This window comes from Gymnodraco acuticeps, unplaced genomic scaffold (assembly GCF_902827175.1).
Source record: "Gymnodraco acuticeps unplaced genomic scaffold, fGymAcu1.1, whole genome shotgun sequence".
In the NCBI taxonomy this organism is placed as follows: domain Eukaryota; kingdom Metazoa; phylum Chordata; class Actinopteri; order Perciformes; family Bathydraconidae; genus Gymnodraco; species Gymnodraco acuticeps.
In genome coordinates, this window is record NW_022991911.1 from 44455 (window position 1) to 70620 (window position 26166).

At 43.2% G+C, this 26166-nt stretch overlaps 1 protein-coding gene across 2 annotated transcripts; it reads right to left on the reverse strand.

The window, feature by feature from the left end:
* Window positions 1-583: 583 nt before the first annotated feature.
* Window positions 584-16159, reverse strand: slc2a10 (solute carrier family 2 member 10). Of its 2 annotated transcripts, XM_034200138.1 has the most exons (6): window positions 15967-16159; window positions 12283-12349; window positions 2669-3883; window positions 2330-2452; window positions 1115-1250; window positions 585-1034 (listed from the first exon to the last, which is right to left on the reverse strand). In XM_034200138.1, exons 2-6 carry the CDS (start codon window positions 12284-12286, stop codon window positions 938-940), a joined length of 1575 nt encoding a protein of 524 aa, XP_034056029.1. In that variant the 5' UTR covers window positions 12287-12349; window positions 15967-16159; the 3' UTR covers window positions 585-937. The 2 variants fall into 2 exon arrangements, with proteins under 2 accessions (XP_034056028.1, XP_034056029.1); XM_034200137.1 differs by lacking the exon at window positions 15967-16159 and having other exon boundaries at window positions 584-1034; window positions 12283-12508.
* Window positions 16160-26166: the final 10007 nt, after the last annotated feature.

A 26166-nucleotide genomic window follows, 5' to 3' on the forward strand; every position in this document is an offset into this window, starting at 1 on the left:
CCGTTTCCAAATGATATCTTTTTTGAAACGGTTCAGTTTTTTGGAGTCTGAATAATTTTGAATGTACTTTGAGAGCACTTATTAGTTGCTATAAGTATTCCTGCTGTCCATGATGGTGTAAGTAATCCTCTCCTATGTGGAGCTAAAAGGGTTAAGTGGAGTTAGAGTTATTAGGTAATCTAAGCCTTCAACAGTCTTGAGTTAGACAAAACACCAGTAAAGCACACCATCGACTGTCCTGCATTATGTCTTAATGTGCAGCCCTTGTGTGGAAAATTCAAACATTGTTTGTGTGTGTGTATATATATATATATATATATATATATATATATATATATTAGTGCTTTCAAAGATGTTAAAATCTTGTTTGAGCAATATACTTTAGTTTGTATTGAAATCCGCTGATGGATTTTGGTGACAAAAACATGAATGAAATGCTAACAATAGGTTTGTATTGCTGTGTGAAAAGTACATCATGGGACCTGGGAATCGACAGCAAATAATTACCCACTGCCCCCAACTGCTCAGGATGGCCATGCTGAGAAGAAGCAATACCAAAACACATCTAGGACTCAAGACTCGGATCATTTCAAGTATTTTATTTTTCCCGTCAGCAATGTTACTTCCCAATTATTTGTCCAAAGGGAACACAGTGTTAAATGATCAGACGGCCAGTAAACAAATCTGCAGATTATTGTTGAAACTGAATTATTTTTAAGCAAAAAGGCCCTTTACAAAAGTGTTCTGCTCTGTGAAACTACAGCAGCTGGTAAAGCTGCAACGGTGACGTAGTTACTGAATCATGTGTGTTCAAGAACAACACATGATCACACAACAAGCTGTTTGCATGTTTTACAAAGAGACAACACATGCTTTGCCACAGAGAAGAGATTAGCATCAGTCTAAGTGTCATGGTATGACAACATCATACAATGCATCACCCTGAGGTGACAACCTGGCTGTGCACGCTCTGGTACTGTCGAGAAAAGCTTCTCCTGCTGATGATGCTACAGCAATCCTCGCTGTGGTAAAACCTGGAACACAAGGACACACACATCAGTGTCAGGATGCCGTCTGACATGATTTTGTGTATTTCATCAGACAAAGATCCTACTTGTTCAAACGCAGCTCCTTGTCTATCTCCTCCAGAGTCTTCCCTTTGGTCTCTGGTAGCATGAAGTAGAGGAAAACTGCAGCAGCCACAGCCGTCACGCCGTACAGGAGAAATATCCCCGACAGACCCACCACATCTGTGGATTTAAAACACAGCTCAGTCTGTAGGGCCAACATTTTATTGGAAGTCAGGGAAAAACTCTTAAGAATATGACATTTATAGGATTTTATGTAAGAACGGAAATTAATTTATCGATGAATTCTGGCCCGACAGAGCGATCTGGAGGCGTTTTCTTACGGCCTCAAGTAAATCAAATGTTCATAACATTGTTCAGATAGAGTACTGATCTGAATATTATTTTCAAGCTGCATTATGATTATGTTCTTCATATTAAAGCCCTTCACAGCGGTCTGGTCCATCCACAGTGCCTGTCCTTTGTTCGTCATGTAGAACCTTGTTATGCAGCAGATATTTGGACTTGTATTACTTATTAAATGATCTCGGTAAGCCATGCCAATGAGTCAACATGCACAGTACTAGGGTCACTACAATTAGATCACTTTAATTCCTTTAAACAAATGACTTTCAGTAATACTGAATAAAAAATGTACACATTTAAAAAGTGTGTTTTTTTCCCCTATTACTGTGTCGGCTTATGACATCCAATGTCACTATTCATTTGGTGTTTTTATTTGCTTCTAAAATAAAGACATACGCATAAAGCTATGCAGTTTATCTGTTATTAATGTATGACCTCAATGATTGGTGGGGGAAATGGCTGCGATGCTGGCGGCATGGCACCACTAGCTAGTCAAAGTTTAATAGCATTTAGCGGCTAAAGAGCTATCTTTTCTCAGGAGTTAGTGCAGACCAAGAGAGAGAACAGGTGGGCACAAACATGACTATGCTGACATGTCTGCTGGATGAGGATGAGACACTGTTTTCTAGCATGTTCGTTATATCTGGCTCATATGTGGTGATAATTAGTTGCTACACAGATACTATGGATCTATCATTTTAGATCACATTTAGTAGTTGATAAATGAGGCACGTGTAATTAACCATTTGTGGCTTTTTGCAGTTCAGGCCACGTTAGTATTTTTGCTGACTCACTTGGAAATGTTAATGGTACACAACCATGATTGACCCCCTGCCTTTTTACCACTGTGACTAGACACAATATCCTCTTGAAAAGAGAGGTGTTTGGGAACTCACCGATACAATTCAGGAACGTGAAGGTGACCAACAGGTTGGCAGCCCAGTTGAAGCAGTTGATGAAAGCGAATGCTCTTCCTCTGATGGCAGCTGGAAATATTTCACTCAGGAGCAGCCAGGTCACTGTTCAAAGACAAAAACACTTCTTAATGTCACAGCTCCAACAACTCCATAAGTGTCATTGAATGCTAGCATCTCCACAATGCTTATTAATGTAGACTGAAAGTGTTACGGGTGTATTGTGATCAATCTGGTCTTGTCTAGCATTATCCGTACAATTCTGAATAGTTAGATCCAAAATTAGTACAAAAAAACAACATTTTGAGTAAATGTACAAACTTGGTCCAAATCCAACGGAGTAAGCACTGACGACAGCCATCATGCACACGAGGATGATCCAGTTCACAGCGGTGCCATGGGCGCCAGGAGAAGAGGCCAGAGTGTCAAGAACCTCATCTCCATCTTGTGCGTGGTTATTAAAAAGACTTTGGCTCTCCTCTAAAGGCCTATCAAAAAGTGTCTGATTACTAACAGCTAAATGAGGTAGAAGTGTTGTGTTAATATTAAAGCTGTCAGAGTTACAAGGCCTCTCAGCATTCATCTCTGAATATCCACTGAGGAGTCCGATGGTGATCAGACCCAGAGCCATCACAGAGCATCCGCTAATGAGCAGAGGCCTCCTGCCCACCCTGTCTGAGAACAGCATCGAGGTCAGAGTGGCGATCACTTTGACCGACCCCAGGCCCACAGACGCCAGCACTGCCGAGGAGTTGCTCTGAAAGCCCACTGAGTGGAAGATGGTGGAGGCGTAGAAGAGAACATTGGGCTGGCCTGTGAACTGCTGGAAGAGCACCAGCCCGAGGCCGAGCACGGTCCGGGTCCTCATGTTGTCTTTACGCTGGAACAGGAACATGCTGCTGTACTGAACCTTCTTGTTTTCCACACCATCAGAACTCATCAGGTCTGTTTCACTTTGAGAGCTTTGGCTTAAAGACTCCTGAGTGCTGGATGGAAGAAAGCAGATGGAGACGAGCTGAATCATAGTCGGCACTACGGCTAATCCAAACATCCACTTCCACCCTCTGTTGCAGTCAGACAGGAAGTAGTTCATGGTGTATGCTGCCAGGATGCCCACAGTGATCCCAGCTTCATACAGCGTCACCAGGAATCCCCGGCGCTTCGGGGGGACCAGCTCAGACACAAAGATGCAGCAGGACATGGAGGATATGCACATGGCGAAGCCCACCGTCATCCGGCCCACCAGCAGAGCAGAGAAGGAGCCGATGAGCAGGACCAGGCTGCCGGCCAGGATCAACACGTTGCTGAGGAGGATGGAGTTCCTGCGGCCCCGGTGGTCGATCAGGCATCCGCCCACGATGGAGGCCAGCAGAGCTCCGACCAATAGGGAGCTGACCGCGGCCTCCTGCTGGACACACGAGAGGCTGAACTCTGCCTTGAGCTGCAGCAGAGCCCCAGAGATGATGCCCAACTCATAACCATAAACCAGGCCGCCAAGACTGGACACCACACTGGCCAACAGGAGGGTGGAGATCCCTGCGAGGGAGGAACACATTCACATGGGTTACTCTTTGAGTGGAGCACACTGACAACATATACACAGTGTTGTGCTAGTTACTGAAAACCAGTAACTAGTTACCATTACTAGTTACTTCATTTCAAAAGTAACTCAGTTACTTACACCCAAAAGTAATGCGTTACTGTGAAAAGTAACGTTTTAGCTGCTTGCAAAAATTGTCCCATTAATGCCCTTATAGCCTTCATTTCAGTACTGTTATTGCATTGGAGAATAATACAATCTGTTGATCAACTTGACATGCATTATATGCAATCTGGATTGCATCGATATTAGCTGGCTTTCCATTTTTGTATTATTCTTTCTCCAGGTAGTTGGAAAAAGTGTTCCGGCCCATATGCCGTGTGCCGCCCGGACATGCTATCATGCTAACTAGCTCCCTGAAAGCGGGTGACTCCACTGTAGCAATAGCCTGCATGTGTTCTACAACATACCGTGCAATGGCTTTATCGACTTTTCCCTGGCTAGCAGTCCCTTGGTTAAAATCCAGCCGCTGTTGCTTAGGTGGAGGTGGAGTGGCGTCGGCTGAGTCTCTGTGGTCTTAGCTACTAGCTTCGTCCCAGCATGTTGTTTTTGCAGATGTTTTAAGAGATTTGAATTACTGGTTTGGGCAGTAGATAGGATCTTTGACCCGCCAGGACACAACTTACATTTAACAGAAACTTTCTTTTCTTTGTGCTCGACAAAAGTGAAATAGTGAGAATATCTCCAGGTGGAGAAACTAGACTTGAGCTCCGCCGCCGCCATGATAGTCTTGTTAGTAAACAACACAAACACGCCCACAGCCCGTCTCCGCATGTGACACAGGAAGTATCTAAGTACATTTACTCAAGTACTGTACTTAAGTACAGTTCTCATCTCTGTTCACCTGGCTGTTGACTATATAAAAAAAACGAACGGAGTAACGCACCATGTAGTAATGGTAACTGAGTTACTGAATTTCCAGTAGGCTACTAGTTACTGTCAAAAATAACGGCGTTACAGTAACGCGTTACTTGCACCGCGTTAGTCCCAACACTGTATATACATAAACACACCAAAATGAACTATGATGAACATGGGAATTAAATGTTGAAACTAAATAGGGTTTTCACCAGATCTGAGGCAGTATGAGAAAAATAAAGAGCTTTTTGTACATTAAAGCAAAGAGACATAGAGACACTAAATACTGATATGAGCATGAGCAGGAGAGGACTCTTTAAAGTAGAGACACTACATACTGATATACACCTGAACATCAGCAGGAGAGGACTCTTTAAAGTAGAGACACTACATACTGATATACACCTGAACATCAGCAGGAGAGGACTCTTTAAAGTAGAGACACTACATACTGATATACACCTGAACATCAGCAGGAGAGGACACTTTAAAGTAGAGACCCACACATTCAAAATAAAAAGCAACTCCATAAATACCAATCAAAATAAGAAATGGAAGTGGATCAAAATGGAATTGCCTGATGTAATTATGGCTTGACGGGAGATAATAATAATAAATAATAATAACTTGAATTTATATAGCGCCTTTCATAACCTCAAGGTCGCTTTACAAAGAAACATACAAGGACAAGACATAAAACATAAACATAAAACAGGGGGCAGAAATGGAAGTGTAAGTGGGGGTGGGGGAGTGAGTTATTGTTGGAAGGCGATGTTGAACAGATGAGTTTTAAGGGTTGATTTGAAAATGTTGAGAGAAGGGGTGTTGCGGATTTCTGCAGGGAGGGAGTTCCAGAGGGTGGGGGCAGCGACACTGAAGGCACGGTCCCCGAAGGTGCGGAGGCGTGAATGGGGAATGTAGAGCAGGCCGGAGTCTGAGGATCGAAGGGTGCGGGACGGGATGTGTGGGTGGAGGAGATCTGTGAGGTACTGCGGGGAGAGGGCATGGAGGGATTTGTAGGTGAGGAGGAGGAGTTTGTAGGTGATGCGGGACTTGACCGGGAGCCAGTGGAGCTTGAATAGAGTGGGGGTGATGTGCTCCCAGGGCTTGGTGCGTGTGAGAACCCTGGCAGCTGAGTTCTGTATGTACTGGAGCCTGTTCGGGGTTTTGCTGGGAACCCCGGACAGGAGTCCGTTACAATAGTCCAGGCGTGAGGTAATGAAACAATGTATCAGCTTCTCAGCAACAGAGTCGGACAGTGATGGCTGGAGTCTTGAAATATTTCTGAGGTGGAAGAAGGCTGATTTTAAAATGGATTTGATGTGGTTTTGAAATGAGAGGGTTGAATCCAAGACAACACCAAGGTTGCGGACCTGAGGGGATGGGGAGATGATGTAACCGTCGATGTTGAGGAGCAGATCTCCAACCTTCCCGAGCAGTGCCTTGGGGGCCATCATGAGCTCTGTTTTATCACTGTTTAGTTTGAGTAGGTTGGTGGTCAGTGTTGGGCAAGTTACTTCCAAAATGTAATATATTACATATTACTTATTACTCTCTTTTGAAAGTAATAAGTTACATTACAATATTACTGTCTCTGAAATGTAATAAGTTACACTACTTTAGTTACTTTTTAGTTACTTTCACAAAAATAACCGCAAAAGAATGGCTAGGTATTTTAAATGCTGAAATGTGGTTTAGTGCAGCTCATTATACATCCAGTGAAGGGCAATGTGGTATAGCATAACAACTGTGTAGGCCCTTAAGGCTACTAACGACTTGTATTACACGGCTTAGTTGAACACTCGATTCTGATTGTAACTTCTTAACATGTGACACGTAGTTAATACAGCAGTACAGACCACTGTCAAGAACTATAATGAAGGTTGCTAAGGAGGGTCAAGAAAGAGAAAGGAAAAGAGGTTAAAAGACGGAGCGCTGGACGTCAGATAAATCACCAGAAGAAGGCAGACAGAAAGTAAACAATAACAGGACACGGAATGGGCTCTGTAGTGTGTTTAGTATATGGCCGTGTACAGGCCCGGCTCCAGAACAAAATTACTCAGGGTGCCTCTGAGGTTACAGGGGGCGCAGGAGTAGGTTTACATGAGCAATAGTGGCCGGCAACAGCAATGAAAAATAGCATTGATGGTCCCAATGAACAGATTATGGCATTTGTTATGTTTTGAAACCAAGCAAGTGAGAACATTTCAAGTGAGTTAAAAGTGCAATCCTGAAATATCTCATATAGTCCAAAGTGGACTATGGCAAGGAAAAGCACAAAAGCTTCAAAACTGTACTGATAAAACAAATGAGAACATATTGTATATCAAGGCACATATGATTTGAACCAGCTCATGGTTTGAAATGGCAAACATTGAAAAGCAAAAGTATTATTAAAACCATGTACTACATCATCACCTTGGTCCCATCATATACTCTGGGAAGAGAATATTTACTGTGCTTGAAAACTGGTATCACATCATATGTGAGGTTGACTTTGTGACCTGGAGAACATTTCAGCTGCAACATTAGCTTGTTGATAAGCTTGGGATATGAGATAGTTTTGTAGGCATTCGTGGTGAAGGCTCTGTGCTATTGTATGCATTATTTTTGACCCAACATTTCTACAGGCATGGCAGAATATGACACTATTTCCACATGAATATTCTAGCCATTGTTTATTTTTATACCACGACGAGCTGCAAAATGACCGGCTAACCCCACTGTACAGGCGGGTACTTGTTTAGATATACCTGGGCAGGCTCTGTTTTGCCGTGGTATCCTGGCACCTGCGGGCCGCAGAGGGGCGCCGTAGTTTCGGGCGACGAAGACTGCTGCTCTGGGGGCGAGGGCGGCGAGTCAGGCGGGAGTAAACTAGTGTCCACAACGGAGGGTCACGTGATGTCCCCATCTGACCCGTTGCTACTGTCTGCAGTAGATGCAGTGTTGCTGGCGTTTAGTGATGGTTGCTTTAACCATTTTCGTATAAATTATTTTCCACAGATCTGGTTCGTGTCCTACCTGTCTAACAGGAAAAACTTTGTCACCATCAGTGACTGCAGCTCCCCTCCCGCCCCAGTCAACCAAGGTTTACCTCAAGGCTCTGTGCTTGGACCCCTCCTATTCAATATCTACATGCTCCCACTTGGTCAAATCATCCGCCAACATGGTCTCAGCTTTCACTCTTATGCTGATGACACACAGCTCTATCTCTCCACCAAACCGTCCACTCAGCTCCCCCCTCAATCCCTTGTCAACTACCTACAGGACATAAAAAACTGGATGTCATCAAACCTGCTCAAAATCAACAGCAATAAAACAGAGCTCATGATTGTGGCTCCCAAGACGCAGCTCCAGAAGGTTGGAGACCTGCTTCTCTCCATTGACGGCTGCTCTATCTCCCCGTCCACTGAAGTCCGCAACCTGGGAGTCATCCTGGACACCACCCTCTCTTTCCAGGCGCATGTCAAAGCTGTCACCAAATCCGCCTTCTACCACCTAAAAAACATTGCCAGAATCCGGCCTTCTCTCTCTGACTCTCTGGCAGAAACCCTGGTACACGCCTTCATTACATCCCGTCTGGACTATTGCAATGGAGTCTTGTCCGGGGTTCCCAGCAAAACCCTGGATAGGCTCCAATATGTCCAGAACTCTGCCGCCAGGCTTCTCACCCACACCAAGCCATGGCACCATATCACCCCCACCCTCATCCACCCTCATTGGCTGCCGGTCAAGTCCCGGATTCAATACAAAACACTCATCCTCACGTACAAGTCCCTCCATTCCCTCGCCCCCCAGTACTTATCGGACCTCCTCCATCCCTACACCCCTTCTCGGAGTCTGCGGTCCTCAGACACGGGCCTGCTCTCCATCCCCCGCTCTCGCCTCCGTACTGTTGGTGACAGGGCATTCAGTGTTGCAGCCCCCACCCTCTGGAATGCACTTCCTGCCGAGATCCGTAATGCTGCCTCCCTGGACATCTTCAAATTTTCACTAAAAACACACCTGTTCACCCTGGCCTTCGGCCCTAGCCCTTTTCTGGTCCCCTGGCTTCCTTTATTTATTTCTTTGGTTTGCCCGTTGATTGTCTGTTTGTTTTGTTTGTCCACCATGTACAGCGACCTTGGGTCCCTTGAAAGGCGCTATATAAATATCATTTATTATTATTATTATTATTATGTGTGTCACTGCTGTGGAAGCACTTTGGAAATGATGCATGTGCAGCGGAGCAGGTCACGCGCACCTGACACAATTTGTTGTTTGTATTTTTCGCTCCGTTCTCTTTTTCGAATAGAGGGTGCATAACATTCAAGTGCCCCGAAGATCCCGACGCGAAGCCTGAAGGGTAAACACCAGGTTTACTAATCTACCCGCACAATTTATCTGATGTCCGAATGTCTCGCGATGTTAGTACATTCTTAAAAAACAAAACACCATTTTATTTCGGGTTAAAATGTGTTGTAACTGCGTTACTGAGCATTATAACGGGTAATATATTACCCATATTTCATAAGTAATGCGTTATATTACTTCGTTACAGCAAAAAATAATATATTACTGTAACTCCGTTACCTTTGTAACGCGTTACACCCAACACTGTTGGTGGTCATCCAGGTTTTAATTTCGTGTAGGCAGTTGATTAGTGACTGAGGGGGGAGATGGGCAGAAGGTTTTGTGCTGATGTACAGTTGGGTGTCGTCGGCATAGGAGTGGAAACAGAGACCATGGCTGCTTGGTGATATCATCCGCAGCCTGCGGATGATATCCCCAATCGGAAGGATGTATATTGTGAATAGAAGGGGACCGAGCACCGAGCCTTGGGGGACTCCATGGTTGACAGAGGTACAGGGGGAGCTGCAGCTAGCGTGTGTGACAAACTGTGTCCGGTCCGAGAGGTATGAGTAGAAGAAGGAGAGGGCGGAGTCAGTGAGGCCAAGGAGTTCAGACAGGCGGGTGAGAAGGATATTATGGGAGATGGTGTCAAAGGCTGCAGAGAGGTCAAGGAGAATTAGTGTAGTGATGGAGCCTGAGTCAGCTGCAATGAGGAGGTCATTGGTGATTTTGATCAGGGCAGTCTCGGTGCTGTGGTGGGTCCGGTAGGCAGATTGAAAGGGTTCATAAAGCTCATGGTTGGACATGTGATGGTGGAGTTGGTCGGCGACTTCTCTTTCCAAGATTTTACTAAGGAAGGGAAGGTTGGAGATTGGCCGGTAGTTGTTGAGGTCAGTTGGGTCAAGTCCGGGTTTCTTCAGAATGGGGGTGACTGAGGCGGTTTTGAAGGATGTCAGATAGATGCCAGTTAGCAGGGAGGAGTTAATGATGTCCACGATGGTGGGCAGAACAGTGTGTAATGTTGCCTTTACTAGGACAGTGGGCATGGGGTCCAGAGAGCAGGTGGAGGGCTTGGCCTTAGAGACCAGCTTAGCCACCTGGACAGCATCCACAGGGGCGAAAGCAGAGAGGTGGCAGTATGAGGAGCGTGCAGTTGGAGCAGCTGCGCTTGGAGTACGAGCTGTGTGAGGAGCAGGGGGGGCAGGTGCATGGAATTCACTTTGGCCTGGAAGAAATCCAGGAAGTCCGAGCAGAGGTCACGAGCACCAGGAGGGTGTGGGGCAGCAATGGGGCGGAGTAAACTATTTATTGGTGAAAACAGTTTTCTTGGTTGATGTTGTTGGTCGTGGATTATGGTTGAATAGTATTGAGCTTTGGTCCATGTGAGCGCCTCCTTGTAGGCCCTTACATGGTCCTTGTATGCCTCACGGTGGACAGTGAGACCAGTTCCTCTAATGCAGTGCTTCTCAAAGTGTGGTCAGCGCCCCCTAGTGGTCCGTGAGTATATTGGTACAATTTCACATTTGAAATAAATAAATGTAAGTTTTCCGCACTCTCGCGGGAATATCTCTGCAATGGAGCGAGCTTAAGTTTCACTTTTGATTGCATGATATAGCCCAGATAAACACCTTCATCACACATGTTGCCACTTGTTTGTACCATTTTCAGGCGATTTGTAAAAAATGATGTGTTTTTGGATATTTGTGGAGTTAGGTGGTCCGCGACTGTTTTTTTATTGGTTAAGTGGTCCTTGGTATGAAAAAGTTTGAGAAACACTGCTCTAATGAGTCTTTCAAGCCGGCGACAAGCAGCCTTCATGGAGCGGAGTTCGGCAGTGAACCATGGGGCAGGGCAGGTGTAGGAGACGGTACGGGTTTTGAGAGGGGCCAGAGCATTGAGTGTGAGCGCAAGGGCAGTGTTGTAACAGGCTACCAGGTCATCAACAGGGGTATTAGGGGGATGCTACCATGGTGTGTAGGGCAAGTGCACTCACTGACTTGATGTTCCTGAAAGTGATGGTGCGTTTTGAGCGCTGCAACGGCAGGGGAATAGGTAGAGAAAACAAGAAGAAGAAGAAGAAGAAGAAGAATCTTTATTAATTCCCCGAGGGGGAGATTTAGTTTCCACTCCGTCGTACACACACACATGCGTTTTTACACACAGTAAACACTTTTTACATCATGCACATACATATACACACACAGGTATATGCACACATGCACATGCAATTGAGAGGTCAGAGCGGGGGCAGCCAGTCTAGCCGGCACCAGTGAGCAGTTGGGGGTTAGGTGCCATGCTCAAGGGCACTTTGGCAGTGGCCCAGGAGGTGAACTGGCTCCTCTCCAGTACCAGTCCACACTCCGTATTGTTTGGTCTGATCGGGACGAGAACCGGCAACCCTTCGGTCCAAAGTCCAATCCCCTACAGACTGAACCCCTTTAAACGTATCTTGCTGCTGAGATAAGAACAGCAGAGCCCCTTTCGATGACACAGTAAGCAACACAAGTGTAATGATTTGCACAGATATAAATGAGCTTTACGCAATGCATCAAAGTGCAAGCCTTGTGACTTATATTGATCGAAGTCCTTTTAAAAAAAGTTGATGTAGTCTTTATGTTTACTGTGCTTTAATGTTTTCTGTCAAAATGAAACTTTAATGCGAAGTACATCCAATGTCAGAATGTTTTTACATCAGATTACAGTGTGTATCATATTTGAGTTATTTAATAAATGATACATTCAGCGGCTCCTCACATTCACCTGTGAGTCTTTCATGTTCAGAAGCTATTGACAGAAATGCAAATGAGGCAGACCCAAATCTAAGTGAAAGCTGCTGGATCTCAAAGCTGGGTAAAGAAGATCGTCTTATAACACATACAGATGAGAACAGTTCCTTGTACTGACTGCAGATACAGTCCATTGCTCATTAGATTGATGGAGTTTAAAAGATGTATGATTTTGGTCCAATGGTCTAAAGGTAGCTTTTGAGGGTTCAGCACAAACAGGAGCCATCAGCCGCGACACTACAGTATGAGTCTCTGTCAGAGGAACATGCTACAGCTGTTAATAACCTCGCTTTGCTAAAGTAAAACCACAATCCTTACAAATCTGCTTTTGAACGGAAAGTCATTTACGAAGAACTTACCCATTGCTTCTGTCCTCTCACAGTCACATATCTGTCAGGTCTTGATTAATTTTTCCTGAGACATCCTCTGTGAAATATGAGCAAAGCATAACAGAGTAATTATAACCCAGACAATCTCCAGCTCTGGCCCCACAGTGGGAGTCTTGTGTCCTAATCATTGAAAAGACAAGGGAGCCCACAAGAGCCTGCTGCTGCTGCCCTGTCGTCATGACAACCCTTCTGTTGATTGCCGTGATATCATTAGGGAGTCCACTTGAGATGGACTCAACAAAATACACGGCTCTGTGGCCATCAGTTAGCTTCTTTAGTTTTCTGTGTACACCAAATATCTGTCAGCTGATAACGATAGAGCAACAACAGTGGGGAAAAGCTCCACGAGGACAGGAACTGGACACATGCAGGGACGCTTTAGAGCAGGGGTTCCCAACCCCCGGTCCGCGGACCGGTACCGGGCCGTGGAGGTGTTACTGCCGGGCCGCAAAATATCTGTGAGTTTATCGTAATATTTGCAGAATTATAAATATATAAAAATATTTTATCATAATATTTTTTTCAAAAAGTGTTTAATTGTTGCACCTATACCAGTCATATTATTTCATCCAGTAGCCTAGTTAATCTTTCACTAGAAAACTGTTAAAAATGCCATGGCTTTTATGATGTTGCGAGGGATTCGGCGGATCAGCCTCTCGTGTGCACGAGAAAGTTACCGGTGCGCCAAGTAGGAAGAGGAGCGCAGGAGACAACCGTTTAATTGCAGACTGTTATGTTTATGTGGGGAAATGCAGTGCATACATTATTTCAGATATATTTCAAACTCGGACTTCATTTTAAGGACATGTCGGCCAGGGGTGTAGAGCTATTTGTTTAAGCACCGGATTGGCAAAACAGGAGAGTAAACCAGTCTGCCTTGATCTATGAATTCATGTCCGGGACTCTCGCGGTATCTGCTAAGACAGCTGTTTTATAGAAGGAAAACCTCCTTCACTTCATGAAATGGCTGCAGGCAGCATCAGGAGGCAGCGGGACGTGTAACTCCGCCTCTGAGAAGTAAAGCCCCAGCGGGTAAAGATGTGCCTTTTTACGCACCGCCTTCGCTGTGTTTACCTTCATCAGAACAGTTTAAGAGTGACTGCAGGCTGCTACGTGTTAACCACACACACCTCTACACACATCGAACTGCCCGATTACTCCCCCTTTTATTTGTTTTATGAAGGAGATGTCCAGTCACCAAGGCGCATGATGTGTGTGTGCTCTGCTCAGTGTGTTTGTGTCTGTCCGACACCGGCATTTGTTTTCAAATGACCATGAACAGTAATTTACACACATCTGGCTAACTCCATAGGTATATGCGGGTGTTCCCATAAGAAGTTAGTTTAATCTTAATCTCGATGTAGTGCTGAATGCTGTCGGACGTGCACCGGAACGAACGTCACTATCCTCGTTTTCCCATCACTGGATTATCCGTAAATCCTACAAACAAAACCAAAACGTTGATTTATCTGTTTTCCCGTTTTGGTTTAAAAACTGAATAACGTCGGTTTTTTGGTTTTCCGTTTTTCAGAAAAACCAAAAAACGACACCGGTTCTTTTTTAAACGTTGTTAATATGTTTTGGATGCATATTGTTCTAGTATTTGTTCAGGCTGTTACATACAATTAGCCTCTGTTTCTACCTGCTGGTGGTGAGTAAATATTAAAATCAGTTAAAATTGACAACCGGTCCGCGATTTTTTTTTTTAATGTATCTGCCGGTCCTTGGCACAATAAAGGTTGGGAACCCCTGCTTTAGAGGACTTGTGCTTCAGTATTAGATATTGATCCAGCCATTGATCGGGTAATATTGACAAGCTGTCAACACCCAATGATTTCATGATAAGTTGGGAGTGCTTTGAAATGAGCCATGTAGTTTATTCAACTCTTTAAATACAAAGTTATTTCATCAGAATGTTCTCTGACAAGCTGTATCGTTAATACAGGTCCTAATAAATATGAGTGTTTAATGTTTTCTGATTATTTACATTGATATAAAGCATCCTTTATGAAAGTAATCCCAACCATATGGCCTGTTTGCATTAGGCTGCAATAAGTGATTACTTTCATTATAGAATATTCTGTCAATATCATTTTTCAGATTGATCTACACATTCTCAGAAAATAGTGAAAGACACACATTGTATTTCCCAGAGCCTGAATGGATGTTTTTTTTAATGACCTGTACTGCAACCAACAGCATGGAAATATAGTAACAAAACAGAATTTCAGAAAATGCACTCACTCAGATCTGTTTGACATCTGCTTGATATGATTGTTTTTATCCATCATCCATCTATTACATTTAGAAGTACTTAATAGCTGACAGAAAAATATTAGCATAGTGCTAACACAGAAGCTGCCCTGCTAAGGTAAGTCAGTGCAAACTGAATTATCAGGGGGGGAGGGAGAGCATATATTAGTATTATTAAGTAAATGTCCTGAAGTCTTAGCAGCAAAATATACTTAAAGTATCAAAGTAAAAGTTCTCATGCTGCAGATCTGACCCAGTCAGTATTACATACGGAAACATATTATTACTGCTATATTATTATATATATATTGATACAGCAATACTCCACACTTCATGAGCATGGACATGTTTTGTATGGACATAATCTGCAAAGTATAGGTAGTAACAGTTGTCAGATAAAAGGTAAGGTATTCTTGTAAACAGTTACAGATTAGAAGTAAAATACATATTTTTAAACTGAACACTCGGAATGTACTTAGTTACATTCCACCCAGGGCATTCATGTAATATCATAAAGTACATTTACTCATGTACTGTACTTAAGTACAATTTTGGGTTGGTGGTACTTTTTGAGTAATTCCATGTTATGCTGTATACTTTATATTTCTACTTGTATGTTTTAGAAGACACAATTGCTGTTTTTACTACATTACATTTATTTTACAGCTTTACATGTAGTTACTATACTTTCCTGATTCAGATTATGGCTCAAAAATAAATATAACAAAAAAATACAATATCCAGCACTAGTATACAAAGGCATTGAAATTGGCTCCACTTTTACATGCAGTCATTTAATACAGATGACTCTACACTAGCTAATAACAAGTGGTGTAAAAATAACTACATTTACTCAAGTACTGTACTTAAGTACAATTTTGAGAGACCTTTACTTTACTTGAGTATTTCAATTTTTTGCTACTTTGTACTTCTACTCCACTACAATTCAGAGGTTAATGTTGTACTTTTCCTCCACTACATGTATTTCATACCTTTAGTTACTTTACAGATGTGGATGAATGATGTGAAATATAATCAAGTGTTAAATCAGACTTTAGTTCCACCTGGAGTAAATCCACAAGCTGCTACCCTGCAGTATACAAAGTCATTCAAACTAGCTAAACCTTTACCAGCTTTGAGAACACTTTAATGATCAATCATTATAAATTATAAAACGGACAATGAGCGTATATCACGTGTAGAATTGTAATTACTTTTCACAAGTCAGTATCCCTCCGCATCTAAGAAAAAGTTACAACCGTTACAACTGTTACATACATTACGTTCGTTACGAAACTAACTAACAAAGCTTAAGATGGAAACATTTAAGGTTAACCCCAAAAGTAGCCTACTTTTGCAGAATGTTACTTTTACTGAAGTGAAAGTGTGAGTACTTCTTACACGGCTGTCCCGGCTCTGTCTCAGCAGCTCATCTGTCCTCCATACAGCTGTCCCATGATAACACTGTGGTTCCTGCAGGCCTAACTCACAACACTTGACTGCGGGCTGCTGCTCTGAACTCTGGGGCTCGGGAGTCCGCTGCGGGGTCTATGCTTTCGGCTCTGAGACATCCGGAAAAGAAGCGGACCACGGTGAGGAGAGCGGCTGGGGAAATGTGAGATCTACGTGGCAGCAGTGTCGGATTGCAACAGGAGAACTTCTGGCGCAGTCCTGACGCCAGAGGTCGACAACTCTCCCGGGAGAGAGGGCCCAGAGAGCGGGTTGAAGGACCGGTCCGCGGCTTCGAGCTCGGATATTTACATTCTCATTCATTTCAGCATGCAAGCAGGCTTCTTAAAAGTTAAAATAACTAGGCTACCTGAGAATTCGATTATAATTATTGATCATAAAAGTGTTATCAAAGCTGGTATGGTGCAGCTAGTATAATGACTTACTGCAGGGTATAGCTTGTGAATTTACTCTAAAAGTCTGATTTGAGAATTGATTATATTTCACATCATTCATCCAAATCTGGAAAGTAACTGAAGGTAAATGTAGTGAAGGAAAAGTTATGGGCATAGATTTGTCGCGTGATTATTTTTGTGAACATACAATTAATTTGTGTGTGATTTGTGTATGTGATTTGTAAATGTAAAACACCATCCACAAATGCATTTAAAAGATTTGCAAACTCACAAATAAATGTGCAAATGTAAAACGGATCTGCAAATACGCTAAATATTTTTATTATTTTTATTGGGTTCTTTTATTTGGGGTTAAGTACATTGTCAGAATAAGTGAGAAATTAATTTAACTTCTGTTAGACAGCTATCATACTGAATAAATATGTAATGTATTCTTTCACACACAGTGACGTCACGAGCTACCCACAATGCAACGCGCGCCATATATATATATATAAATACATTACATTACATTGCATTTAGCTGACGCTTTTATCCAAAGCGACTTACAATAAGTGCATTCGACCAGGAAGACACAACCTTGAAGAAAACAGAATCATATAAGTACATCAGGTTTCATAGAGCCAAACATTTCAAGTGCTACTCAACTGGCTTTAGATAAGCCAGTCCTTTATTAGTATATAAGTGCTTTGTTAATAATTCTATTGCTCGAAGTGGAGTCGAAAGAGATGAGTTTTCAGTCTCCCCCGGAAGATGTGCAAGCTATCTGCTGTCCTGATGTCAAAGGGGAGCTCATTCCACCATCTTGGAGCCAGGATAGCAAACCCACGTGTTTTTGCTGATGGGAACTTGGGTCACCCTCGCAGTGCGGGAGCAGCGAGCCGTTTGGTTGATGCAGAGCGTAGTGCACACGCTCGGGTGTACAGTTTAACCATGTCCTGGATGTACGAAGGGCCAGATCCATTCGCAGCATGGTACGCAAGTACCAGTGTCTTGAAGTGGATTCTAGCAGTGAAAGTGGATTCTCCCGGTGAAGGGAGCAGAGGAGCGGAGTGCCATTTTCCTGGAGGTGCTAATATCCTGGAGGTGCTAATATAAACAGCTAGGTAACGTAGCCAGGCAGAGCGCACTAGGTTTTTTTTCTGAATTAACGACCGAAGAAATCGCTGCATGTCTTCGGATTACATCTCTGGACTTGAGGGGTGTGCTCTAGGTCGTTACCAGCGTAAACTAGAGCTGTGTGGGTTGTCCGATTGCCTTGACAGACTGCCTGCAGATGTATGGAAAAACGACTCTCGAAAGTGGCCTTCGGTCGATTTTGGCAGCATCTACGTCTATCTTCTGCAAACACCAGGTGAATACCCCACTTGTCACAATAATATTATCATGCCAATGCATATATGTGGTATTTTAGAGTTGACTAGATATTGATTAAGGCAATAGACTATGATATTCGGCTTGCACCTCGCGTGAAATGGTGGATACCGGAAGTACGGTGTCGCCCTCGGCCCAAAACCCGTATGTGTGTGTGAAAGAATGCAAAAACGTATGGCATAGAGCCGGACTCTTACCTCATTCACACCAACGGTGTTTCAGGGCCGGTTCGGAGCTGGAGCTTGAAAAGCACCGGGTTTTCCTCTTCACACCGCAGCGGAGCAGCCTCTTATACCTCATTCACACCAACGCAACTCCGGTTCAAGCTCCGTGCTAGAGCTTTTCAGGTTCAGAACCGGTTCTTCGGTTTAGCTCTGGCTCTTTTCACACGGCCCAGAGTCCAACTTGTTCTGCGTCATTGCATCATCGTTTGCGTCATGACGTAACCGTTTGAGTGCCTGCTTCCGTGCGGATGAAATCAGTTGCATTAATTCCTTATGGCTCTATCTGCAGCTTTTCCGGAGTCATTTCTGTGGTTTAGACTATATTCTTATAAAAAAGTGTACCCGTGTCAATAAAGGTTTTTTTAAAACACAACTGCTTCCGAGGTCGGTCTTATTTCTTAAGGTGGACTGAACCATGAGTGTGGAGTTACGTTGTATCTTTCATTTAAATGAACTGTAACCTTCACCCAGGTATGTAACAGCTGTTCTCAAATGAACAAGTGAAGTAAAATGTAATATTTATAGTTTTATAGATTTATAATGAGTTATAATGAGAGGTGATCAACGTGAATGTTCAGGCACCTTAACACGCAGACACGTTGCTTCACCATGAGCAGAAACCTTTATATATACAGTCTATGGCAGAAACACTGAAACTCTGAAACTCTTGTTAAGTTTCTCCATCGTTCTCCAAACTGGATAAAACGCGGGCTTTTTGTTGTTGTTCAGGAGTTGATCCTGTCTCTGCCCCCGCCTCGACGTAAGCGTGACGTATGCGGTGCTTTTGCTCTGGCTGGACAATCTTTTGGTGCTTGAGGGTGCGTTCACACCTGCCTTGTATAGTCCGGTTGAATCGAACCCTGGTGCGTTTAGCCGCTTGGTGCGGTTCATTTGGGTCGGTGTGAACACAATCTGAGACTTCTTAAGTGAACTAAACAACCGGACTCTGGTCCGCTAAAATAGGTGGTCTCGGAGCGCTTGCTAGTGAACTCTGGAGCGGTTCATTGCTGGTGTGAACGCAGTCCGTACCAAAACATAGGAAGCGTAGTATCTTCAAAATCTTTAGCGAAAGACTCTTTCAAGACATCCACGGTTGTTTAGTTAAGTAAAAATTCTCCGTCAACTAGGCCTACATAAAAGTAATGAATGAATGTTTATTTATATAGCCCAATATCACAAATGTTACACTTGTCTCAGTGGACTTCACAGTTTGTACAGAATATCAGTATGACAATACGACACCCTCTGTCCTTAGACCCTCACGTCGTACAAGGAAAAACTTCCGAAGAAAACCCACAGTTTAAAGGGGAAATGGGAGAAACCTCAGGGAGAGCAACAGAGGAGGGATCCCTCTCCCAGGACGGACAGACGTGCAATAGATGCCTTGTGTAAATTGAAAAGATAATACATTTGCAACATAGGTAGTCCAAATGTTTGGAAATGCATGTGTCAGTAAGAACACCTGTCGTCGGTGAAACGCCCCTCCTTACTGCAGAACGTCTCTCATTGTGTATTTGCTATAATGTTTTTTAACGGACGTTGTCTGATTTATATAATCATATGCGCGGGCCGCTAGCGTCTGTTGATCTCCAGATTAACAGCAGCATGAGAATAACCTGCCGAGAGTGCCGATGCTCCATGGCGGAGGCTCCGGTAGAAATTGCCGGGATTTGTGTTTTGACCCCCTTAATGTCTGACCAATGGTTGAACAGCATTTCCGTGCACATGACTTGTGTTTAAAGTTTATAGTCCGTTTGAGTTTTGCCCGTGTGAACGGAAACCGAACCTTCTGAGAAATGAAACAATGTGACAAACTGTGGTCTGGTGTGCACCAGAGAAGCGGACTATTAGGTGTGAATGCACCCTAAAACTAACCGGATTCCGGAGCTAAGAGGCTGCTCCGCTGCGGTGTGAACAGGAAAACCCGGTGCTTTTCAAGCTCCAGCTCCGAATCGGCCCTGAAACACCGTTGGTGTGAATGAGGTATTAGCTCCAGAATCCGGTTCGTTTCAAGCACCAAAAAATTGTCCGGCCAGAGCAAAAGCATACGTCACGCTTACGTCGAAGTGGGGGCCGAGACAGGATCAACTCCTGAACAACAACAAAAAGCCCGCGTTTTATCCAGTTTGGAGAACGATGGAGAAACTTAACAAGAGTTTCAGTGTTTCTGCCATAGACTGTATAAAGGTTTCTGCCAGGTTCCTGCTCATGGTGAAGCAACGTGTCTGCGTGTTAAGGTGGAACCTGAACATTCACATTGATCACCTCTCATTATAACTCATTATAAATCTATAAAACTATAAATATTAAACTTTACTTCACTTGTTCATTTGAGAACAGCTGTTACATACCTGGGTGAAGGTTACAGTTCATTTAAATGAAAGATACAACGTAACTCCACACTCATGGTTCAGTCCACCTTAAGAAATAAGACCGACCTCGGAAGCAGTTGTGTTTTAAAAAAACCTTTATTGACACGAGTACACTTTTTTTATAAGAATATAGTCTAAACCAGTGGTTCTCAAATGGGGGTACGCGGACCCCTATGGGTACGTTGGAGTACTGCAGGGGGTACGTGAGATTGATTTTATGTTAATGAAAAAAACAACATAAGTAATGCATTTAAACAAACTACTAATAGTAGATGAACTACTTTATTCAAAGTTTTACAGTAACTCTGGATAATAAAATGGGAAAAATAAACGGAGTGCTCTCTTTTCCTCTCCCTCTCCTGACAGCCCGTCAGGCTCGTGCAGCTCGCTGAACCTGTAATAAGTGAACCGACAGTAAAGAATACATATATTTATAACTAGTTTAGCTAGTTCCAGAGTAGATAAACTAGCTAAGTGTGTTAGGTCTAACTCTTAGTGTATTTAATTTTGCTCCACTCGCCGGTCCGTCACAGTGGCGGAGCTGTGATCATGCAGAGCTGCGTGTTCTCCGTCAGCAGCAGCTGATCTGATCTTTGATCTCTCTCTCGCGTCTGGTTAGACTTCACTCACGTTTATGTCCAAATCTATCAGATCTAGCTAGTTCTAGTTAATGATATGACTGCCTGCTTATCAAAGGACACCTACACAATAAGCGTTGCTTGGCAACGGCGTGTGGCCGCAAAGTATAGCGCAGCATTATGCATTTGTTTATATGAGGGGTCAAAATCCCATGCTCATAAAATGCTCATATATTTGTTTCTCTTCATTCCCCACGCCCCAAAATAAATAAATATACCAATTTTAGGAAAAGTAACGAAGTTTGAGCAGTGTGGGTTTTATATTAACAGAGTTACACATATTTCAAAACGCAAAGTGTAATAACTGCAGTTTGCCTTCCTGTCAGAATAACAAAGATCCTCAGTGAAGCACACGTTTCTCACTAAATTGTAAGTACAACTTATTAAAAAGATCAGTTCAATGCAACTAATGTCGTCTTAGTGTTATTGCATGATGTTGAAATTGGTTTGCCATGAATTTAGTGATGGATTGTAAACATTTGAAATGTAGCTTTAAGTGTTTCTCAGTTACAATGTTATTGTTTTAATAAATCAGACACTGAAGGTGCAGCGCTGTACTGTACCTCTTTAAATAGGCATTTTATCCTTAACAAATTGTGTTTGCGCTGATCAGGGGGTACTTGGCTGAATTTTTTTTTCAAAGGGGGTACATTATTGAAAAAAGTTTGAGAACCACTGGTCTAAACCACAGAAATGACTCCGGAAAAGCTGCAGATAGAGCCATAAGAAATTAATGCAACTGATTTCATCCGCACGGTTTGGCTTTATGAAGCAGGCACGCAAACGGTTACGTCATGACGCAAACGATGACGCAATGACGCAGCACCAGTCGGACTCTGGGCGGTGTGAAAACAAAAAAAAAAAAAAAAAAACAGAACCGGTTCTGAACCTGAAAAGCTCTAGCACGGAACTTGAACCGGAGTTGCGTTGGTGTGAATAGGCGCGTTCACACCGCAGTATGTTTCCCACTTTAGTTCCGATATAGTTCCGAAATGTTGCGTTCATACCAAAAAGAGCCGGAACTAAAATGAGTTCATGAGAACCTTTTTACCCCCTTTTCCGTCCCTGCTAGAGAGCAGGGACTTTCGTGGGAGAAAAAGGTTCCTATGTCTGATTGGCTGGGCGGATTGCAAACCACGCCCCGTAAAACTCCCAAAAAGTTTTGTGAAGCCGCCATTTTATTATCCTCGCATTAGCATTATTAGCATTAGCATTAGCCCAGCGCAGAAACGCAGAGAGACTAACTTATGGCAACACAAAATAAAACATGGGAGCGGTGGAGATGAGGAGGTGTCGGCGTTCTGGTGATTTACTCGGAAGGCTTCAGTAGAAGCTGCTGGGAGTCCCAGCAGCTTCTACTGAAGCCAGTCCCCAACTCCGGGGACTTCCGGCCGGGGACTTTGGGCGGCAGTATACGCCGTGAAGTGGTTTGCGGCCTGCCAGTAAACCCAAAGCAGAAGAAGAAGAAGTGACGTCAGCGGCTTCATTTGCCTAATCCTCCCCCAGGGACTTATTCCGGTGTGAACACGATCTGTACTTAGTTCATGAGAACTAAAGAGTTCTCATGAACCTTTGTGGGAAAAGTACTGCGGTGTGAATGCGCCTAACGAGGTATCTGAGGAAAATATTCGTTGTGGCCAAACGGCGGTACTACACTTCCGTTAGGTTGCTGGGCCCGGAAAACTTTTTCCCATTGACTTACATTGTGAAAAAGTGGTCTGTAAATCGTTGGATAATTTTTTTTAAACTAAATAAACTACCCAGTATGAACGTTTGTATAGCCCTTATTAAAAACATTCGGTCCTTAAGTTGTAAAATGTGCTAATAACGTTATTCTGAGAGTTATTTCCCTCTGCATTATGAACGCGCATCTAACCCACGGGACCGCGCTGCCCGGCACGTTCATGTTACGTGTTCAGTACTACATGCGTTTATCTTTACCCATGGATGCACAATAAGAACGGACTCATATCGCCTTGCCAGCCCACGGAGCTGTAATAATGGATATATTGCACGTTTGTTGGAATTCATAATTTGTCAAATATACTTCATGGGCTGTATGATTCAATCTTGTACCGTAAATGTTGTATTAAATAAAGTTAATATTACCGACGTAGATTAACGTCCCTGTAGCTTGTTATTGCACTAATAAGCTTATTGCACTGTATATATATACGGCTGTCAGTCGATTAAAATAGTTAATCGCGATTAATCGCAAATTATTCGCACATTTTTGATCTGTTCTAAATGTACCTTAGAGGAATATTTTTCAAGTTTTTAATACTCTTATCAACAAATATGCTTTATGCTAATGTTTATTATCATTTGAACCATGACAAATATTCTCATGAATATTAAACACAACAACCTCTGAACATTACAAATATTCGCCTCAATTCAACCTGGAACCTCTCTCATACAATAATACAATACTGTGTGTGTGTGTGTGTGTGTGCGCGCGCGCGTGCGTTGGAGCAATGTGCAACTCAAGGCATATGCTCGAACGGGAGCTGCCTGGATGCTGCAATCATGTTGCGCGCACTATCCGTGCTGAGTGTGTTGACTTTTCGTACAATGTCCCACTGTCTGGCTTCCTGCATAAAGTCAAGTGCTCGGCGCAGTTGTGGCGAAATGTCGCTCCTCTGTTTTCATTTAAACAGCTCCTTAGATCCGTTAGCGCAGCTAGCTAGCACCAGATGCTAACAACAACAATGCACGCAAGGTCTCTCTCTCGCTCGCTCGGGACACACATACACACACCCTCCCGGTCCTCCCAATAGCCAGTCGGTGCCTGCCGGTGAGCGTGGAAGTGTGGTCTGCCACAAGCGGGATGGTATTTTAAACTCGATGCGCTCTGAAACTACGGGGCGGCCGAGGAAAAAAAATACACATGCGTTAACGGGTTATTAACGCGTTAACTTGACAGCCCTAATATATACATATACATACGTATATATATATATATACATATATATATACATATATTTTTATATATTACCAAGTGGTTTCATGTACAACCCACACAAGTAGCCTATCATGCTAAATGAAGCTCTGTTGCTTGGATATCACTAGATCCTGTTACAGCGTAATATATACTGTAAGTACATAACGATCGATGTGTAAATTAGCATAATTACTAGCTAGCCGCTAGCTGCCGCCTCGTTAATATCAAACTCCATCATATAGCAATCCAGTACCATGCTGTCATGAACGCGCGGTGCTGTTACGTGTACAAATTGACGTGCTTAATGTGAACGAGCATTTTGGGGGGCGTGGTTAAAGTTGCGCATGCTCTATGAGCGCACAAACGGGTACTTCTTAGGCATGACGGTAATCTGTGATGTTTCTCTCTCTCAAAAGTTGGGCCATTTTATCTTCATGAGCCAATGAGCAGCTCTCATAGGAATGAATGAGGCCCCGCCTCCCACGCTGTATCCAGTTCTTATTATACATCCATGGTGGGTGTCACCATAGATATATATAAACACGTTTATATATATCTATGGGTGTCACTACCCGATCTGCAGCCCTGCCCGATCTGCAGTGCGCATGTGCGAGATGGTCCGCCATATTGGACAACTCCGTACGGCAACCCAAGTAGGACACTTGACACAGTGGCTTTTGGCAAAGCTCAAAAAGAAAACTCGAGAGAGATGAGTTATTGTTATTACAACGTGACTTCACTATTATTTAACAACTCTTTTTATTGGGTTCTTTTATTTGGTGTTAAGTACATTGTCAGAATAAGTGAGAAATGGATTTAACTTCTCTTAGACAGCTATATGCCATACATTTTTGCATACATTCACAGTAAATATTTATTCAGTATGATAGCCGAAATAAGGTCCCACTCTCTATAGAGTGGCGAAGTCACGCCCATCTACTTCCGGTCCATGGGACCTTATTTCGGAAAATTATGTATTGAAGTCAATGGAGAGAGAAAACTTATCTTTCAATCCCGTTTGAATTGTGCCACGAATTACACATATGATGTTTGTCAATCTTAAAAAATAATTTCCATGTTAAAAAAGTCACAGTTTGTTGTAAAACTGTTGAAATATACTGTAAGACTATGAAAAATATGCAACTAGAAAGACTACAAATCCCAGAGTCGCGTAAGTGATGTCATAACTGATGTCACAATTGTTTTCCTCCGCTAAATATAAGAGATAGCTAAGATAAGATAACTTTAACAAGATGCCTGTGTGCTTAGTACCAGGTTGTTATCATACCAGCAATGGGTCTTGCTCGCTCTTTCGCTTCCTGTCTGATGAAAGGACCAGGAGTGGCTGGATCATTTCATTTAATTTCAAACCTTTATTTATACAGATAAATCCCATTGAGATCATTGATCTCTTTTTCAAGGGAGACCTGCTCTAGTAGTTCCACATGAAACATAAAAACATAAACAGAACAACAAAAGGACATCATACAGCATCATTTACATAATTATCCACATAAACAGGTACCAATAGCTTCCGATTGAGTAGCATCCAACCGAGCTTTAAAAACATGTAGTGGCACCAGATTGTTCAGTTTCCATTTAAATTGCAGACTATTCCAAGACAGCGGAGCTGCGCATCTAAAAGCTGTCTTCCCTAAGACAGTCCTAGCAGTTGGCACATTTAATAAAACCACAGCATTCGATCTCAGGCAGTAGCCACTTACAATTTTCCGTGAGATCAGGGAGCAGATATAAGATGGAAGTTTCCCTAACATGGCTTTGTATATAAAAATGTACCAGTGACTGAGCCTCCGTACAGTTAGTGAAAGCAAACCAGCCCTTGCATACAGGGTACAGTGATGGGTTAATGCTTTACAGTTTGTCACAAATCTCAGTGCACTGTGATACGCAGCATCTAACTTGACCAGGCAATTGGCTGCATTCATCAAATCACCATAGTCCAGCACAGGTAAAAAGGTCACAGTGACTAGCCTTTTCCTGGCCTCAAGCGAGAAACAGGACTTGTTCCTGTAGAAGAAACCTAGCCTAACCCTCAAGCTTTTTAAGCAGGCTATTGACATGAAGTGAGACAATCATCAAGCCAGATACCAAGGTATTTGTAACAGGTAACCACTTCAAGTTGTATTCCTTGCGTAGTTACAATATCTAAAACAGGCTCTGGTG

Excerpts from the sequence above, each read along its gene's own strand:
- slc2a10 (XM_034200137.1), bottom strand. Across the intron at positions 1,251-2,329 it reads CACGTTCCTGAATTGTATCG|ATGTGGTGGGTCTGTCGGGG; the intron begins GTGAGTTCCCAA and ends TTAAATCCACAG. Across the intron at positions 1,035-1,114 it reads AAGGAGCTGCGTTTGAACAA|GTTTTACCACAGCGAGGATT; the intron begins GTAGGATCTTTG and ends CTTGTGTTCCAG.